At 40.1% G+C, this 5,401-nt stretch overlaps 1 protein-coding gene across 1 annotated transcript; it reads right to left on the bottom strand.

Moving 5' to 3' along the window:
* Positions 1–2,076: 2,076 nt before the first annotated feature.
* On the bottom strand, positions 2,077–3,537 carry TMEM151B (transmembrane protein 151B). The gene has a single exon (XM_032216050.1). The coding sequence runs from the start codon at positions 3,535–3,537 to the stop codon at positions 2,077–2,079; it is 1,461 nt and encodes a 486-aa protein (XP_032071941.1).
* Between the last annotated feature and the right edge of the window lie 1,864 nt (positions 3,538–5,401).

Here is a 5,401-nt window from a genome sequence, read left to right as displayed (position 1 = left end):
AAAATCTATTATTCGTACCAACTGTGATATGTAATACTGGTTCTCATAATAAAACCTCAAACTTAGTATGTGTAAGATAGATAATATCCCTAAAAAAATTAGCATAGCATCCTAGTTATAATGTAAAGATTTCTTTTTCCCCCTACTCTCATTACTTAATATCCAGATTGGAAAATAGTTGTGAATAATTTGAATGTTTATTATTTTCCCACATTTTAATTAGTCCTCGGAAAAATATTACTCTACTATGAATTAAGGTTCCTAAAACTTTGATTCTTAGAGAAAAATATTGTTTTTAATACTAAAATCCAATGTTTGGATTTTAGACTAGTATTCTAAGCCACAGCAACAGTGGTTTAGAATCCTAAACCAAGATTTCAGCCAATATGGCCATTGGAAGTTCTGGGATTTGTAGCTGAACGTCACCAATAGGAAAAGCTGCTCTGTTCTGAGAAAGTGAGATTTTGCAGAGAAATGTGTTGATTATTGAATTTAGTAAAATATAGAGCACTTATGACTAAGACCACAGGCCTTGCTGTCCATCTTTTTCCATAAGGTTTTTTCCCCAAAGAATAAATCACACACAATAAAATCAACGAAAGATGGTTATAGTGTGGATTTTGACTTCCCGAGTTTCCTAGGTATCATAAACATTATTGGAACTCTTGTTTTTGGGGTCCCCAATATACGGAGAACATCAAAGTTGAGGAAAACTGCATTAATCAAGTCTTATGTGTCACATTTTGTGGTGTCCAAACTGCAATGTGAGGAGTTGCAGTTTGCAAGATCAAAAACAAAAACAGGCATGTCAGAATAGACATTCGTACCACAAACTCCTAGCTCTGAAAAATAATCAGGCTGGATGAAAGGAGAAATCCTACATATGATGCTCTATCCTAATATGGCACAAGTCAAACACGTATATCCAATAGTCTAGGAGTATATATGTTTGACATTCCACCAAGGTATATACTGGGAATGGATGAAGTGAGGGGGGTCTATAATAGGCCAATGACCGTGTGCTCTTCACAAAGGAGCAGAAACCTGCTAGGCCCAACTGTTGGAATATCACTTACGTGTGGATTATCTCCCTTCATATTCCAAAGAACATCAGGAAGCAGAAAACTGATTTGATTTGCAGTACAATTTACACAAATATCCATCAGTGTCACACTAATGAGTTTATCATAAAAAAACCCTGCAGCTGAATCTCTTAGATCCTTCCTCATCATCAAATTTCTTATCTGAGAAACTTAATGACAACTAATTTCCTCTCATTTAGGATCTCCTAGGACTCCCAGTCATCTCCACAACTTCTTAGCATGCTTAAAATATACATGGTAGTTTCAGTGCCTTATTTTAACTATTGGGGCTTCTCTTGGATTTGAATTCAACACTGCATTATATCAAAGCCCGGGTTTTCCTTGGTAATTTTCTTTTCTTTCTATTACCAGAAAAGAGCAAGTATTGTGAACATTTAAAACTTTACCCATAAATTGCCCAATTCTAACATGTGAAACATCAGAAATTCTTAAGAACTCATGGTCCCCAGCACTGAGGACAATATAACAGTCGAGGCATGGTCTAGAAAAAAGGAAGGACTGGCTTGTAGCTTTTCTTTCAGGTCCCTTTCCCTGGATAATCAGTGCAGTTACTTGCCTTGCTTGAGAGGAAAAGCTACACTGTCATGGATTCTTCTGATGAAATACAACTCTAAAAAAGTGAGTCGGGATTGATCCAGCTAGATACTGTCAAGTTGACCTGGGCAGTTGAAGGTGGAACAGGAAAGAAAAAGCCCTAGTATCTCCTCCCCACCCATCCTTTATTTATTTTATTTTTTTGCTTGTGGTTGTCAGTCTGCAATTATGTGCCATGAATCTGATGATGGTTTTGATTGCTCCATATCAAGTTTATTACATGGAGTCAAAAGCTGTGGAGTTGTTCGAGGGAAGATGTGAGGAATACTTTCAGACTCACAAAGATAGGTTGATACCAGTATTTGTCTGCTAAACCGTCTCTTGCCTAACCCATCATATCTGTGAGTCAGGGCACTTCCCTTAAGCGGTTTTCACACTTTTAGAGTGAGGTCTCCACACAGGATCCATTCCGATGGAGGTGGCGGTGATCATGGTTGAGACAGCCCTCGTTTCGATGTACAATAAGGACGGGGAAATAGAGGGCATCTTGGTAAGGAGGAGGTTCCTCCTCCTCCATGGTGACTTGGCTGGAGAGGCGAGTCTGCTCAGTTGGACAGCTTTGCTCATTTAAGCTCTCACTCCGACTTTGCCAAAGGCAGCTGCGCCGGGAGCCATACAGGCGGCCCAAAGAGAAACGACTGCTGCTAAAGGGGATTCTGGGGCTGCCATTGCAGATGCTGAGAGCACTACGGGAGAAGATGGAAGAGCTACTTATAGTCCTATGGCATTGTTCACAGTTTTGCCTATAACTGCCATAGTGGCAGGAGGAGTAAGTAGTGCAACCAGACAGGCCTACCAAATCCATGAGGACAGCCTCTGAGTAGCTAGGCACCAACTGCTGGTTGGAGCGGATATGCCACTCTAGTTCTGTACTATCCACTGTGTTGACTCGAGGCATCCGTCGGCAGAAAGGACGCTCTTCAGCTGGTGTTACTGCCACAGAGTCAAATCCAAAGAGTTTTTCTATATGGTAGTGGACATAAGACGTGCGATACTCATTCAAGACTCTCAAGGGCCAGGACAAAGTCAAGAGAGCAGCCACCCAGAAAACATAGTGAGAAATATACCAAGGTAAATTTTCTGGGTCTGAGAAAGCCACCATGTACTCTTTGAAGTCCACATTCTTCAGGTGCATGCCTTCCCTTGCCTCCATATAGTCATCTAGTCCCTCGTTCTCTGTGAAGAAACGGGCCCTCTGAGTCAGATAGGAGTTCTCTGATTCTACATTGGCAAAGCTGAAGCACTTGGTGAAGCGAAGCCGAGTAGCTGGGAAACTCTCCAAGTCAATTAGGTCCTTTGAAATGTCCTTTGCCCCACAGTTAGAATAATCAAATTCTGCTTCTGCCACATGGGTGTTGACTCTCTCATGGTAGACTTGGGTGGTAGTATAAGCGTCCCCATTGCGATAGCGGGTGACCTGACGTGTCCTTCTGACATAATGATAGCTGATGGCTTTCCACCAGATGCATGGGGTGGCCTGCTGCATCCTTTGGACACGTTCATGCACACTGTCCACATCCACTTTGTACTGGAGCTCATTGCGAGTGTAGCAGTGCCAACACTCTACCAGGTAGACCACATAAAGCATCACCAAGAAGGCCAAAGGAATATAGATATAGCCATTAGAGCAAGGGCTGTCATGGTACATCATGGACTTTCCCTTATAAGCACTATCAAATGTCAACCGGGTCACCTTTGTTACGTGGCACCAAGTCATTGCTCCCATGCAGCCGTACATTAAGAAGGAGAGCACCAGGCACTTCCAGTGTGACTCTCTACAGAGTGACTTGCTCAGCGACTGCTTCACTGGCCGTTGCTGCTTTGCATGATGAGGAGACATCGTGGATATTGTGGATTTGAAGGGGGAAGAGAGCAGAGAGAAAACAGAAAAAAATAATTACTATATAGTGAAAGAAAGGGAAACCAAAAGAGCTGCATAACTGTCTAAATTAGCATTAGCATTAACTACAGAATTAGTCACAGATGGGCATTTTCAGAGTCATGAATAGTGGCACTCAGGATAAATACACTCAGCTTGTAGGCATGAGGAACAGGAGAACTGAAGTTATATTATGCATAATTGTTTCCCAGAACTCACATTCAAATTACTATAGCATCCTCAAATTACTACAGTAGAAGATTGCAACAATCCTCTCCCAAGCTCTGAGGAAATGAATTATTGGTGCATGTTGATATGATCTTCCAGGTCTGCCATCACCCTCTTTGAGTCTAAATGCAGACATTTTGTGATTCATTTATTAAATATATTGCCTCTTACAGGAAGATGGAAAGGATTGCCCCATTCTCCCTCTTTCCTAGTCCTACTTCTGCCTTTACAGACATTTTTTCCTACCATTTTATTTCTAAAATATGAACATGCTCTGACAATTTGCAGTCATTTTTTCTATAATTGTGAAACAATGGACCTTTCTCTTGTCCAACTATTTTCTGTTTTCACATTGAAAAGGTTCAAGAGAGGTTCAATATCAATTATTGGTATTTATCAAATAGGTTTATGGAGCAAGCCTAATTAAAGTCTTTTGCCTTTCTAGGTTTATGTATCCCAGAGAAATATAAAGAAATGAATATAAAGAAACAGTAAAGGCTCAACTACTTCTAAGGGAAAGATTGCAGATTTCAATCCTTCTTAATTTCCTTTGGTAAATAGGCAAGAAATTGTACAATTCTGTTCCACTGAGGAACAGAACTACACTAATCTTTACAGGAGTAACCTGTCCAGGGCCACTTCTAGCACCTGATTTTCTCTCTCTTAGTCTAAAGCAGGAGTGAGTAATCCTGATCCATAGAGCTGCATGCAGCTTATAAACCTCTTTTTGAAGTTCTGATGCAGAGATGGTATGCTGCCAGTTTGCACTGGTTCGGACGAACCGGTAGTGGCGATGGCGCAAGGCTCCACCCACCCACCCACCCAGACGTCATCACAGACCTTCTGCACATGCCCATAGTGTGTGCTCCTGCTACCAAACTGGTAGTAAAAATAGTAAGATACCATTACTGTTCTGATGGTGCTATAAAAATCTGGAGATGAAGCACCAAGTACTGGAATTGGGTTTTGTGCAATATAATAGTTTATGTAGCTACTACACTCGGCTTGTTTAGCCTCACAAAACTTTAAAAACTTAGAAATTTATAATCTTATCTCCTTATATGATATAAATAATTACTGTACATATGGCTAGAAAAGCTTGGCCAGCCATGAAGTATTGTTTTTACTGTTGCATTTACGGAAAAACATGATTTTCTTTTGTCTGACACAATTATTTGGGCTTCCTGGTTATAAACTGAATTTCTAATTCTTTTTTGCAGTAGGTTCAGAGATGAGTGAATGTAATTTATGGCTATACAGTCAGAAACAACATTAAAAAAGCAAGACAGGTTTAGAAACTATTTCTGTCTATTTCTATGTCTCATTTATAGGAATGTGGATGGCAAATACAAGAAAAAGGGTCTTGCAGTCTTTGTCCATAGATCCATAAACACACATGTTTAAACAAATAGACCTTTTACTGTAAACAACTCTTATTTTTTAAAAGGTAATAATCCTGCCCTATCTTTCTAGGTTCAGTATATGACAGCAATGTCAAACAGTAAGGGGTTTATAATAAGCAAAATAACATTTGTTAACATAGTCCCAGACAAAAAGGGTTAAAACAAAGGGGAGAGTTGAGAAGATTGTACTCTGA

This window comes from Thamnophis elegans, chromosome 4, assembly GCF_009769535.1.
Source record: "Thamnophis elegans isolate rThaEle1 chromosome 4, rThaEle1.pri, whole genome shotgun sequence".
NCBI classification, from domain to species: domain Eukaryota; kingdom Metazoa; phylum Chordata; class Lepidosauria; order Squamata; family Colubridae; genus Thamnophis; species Thamnophis elegans.
The sequence above is the reverse complement of the archived record's forward strand: the minus strand, read 5'-3'. Positions and strand labels throughout refer to the sequence as shown.

Bases quoted from the DNA above. Each gene is read 5' to 3' on its own strand.
- TMEM151B (XM_032216050.1), bottom strand. From the start codon at position 3,537: ATGTCTCCTCATCATGCAAAGCAGCAACGGCCAGTGAAGCAGTCGCTG.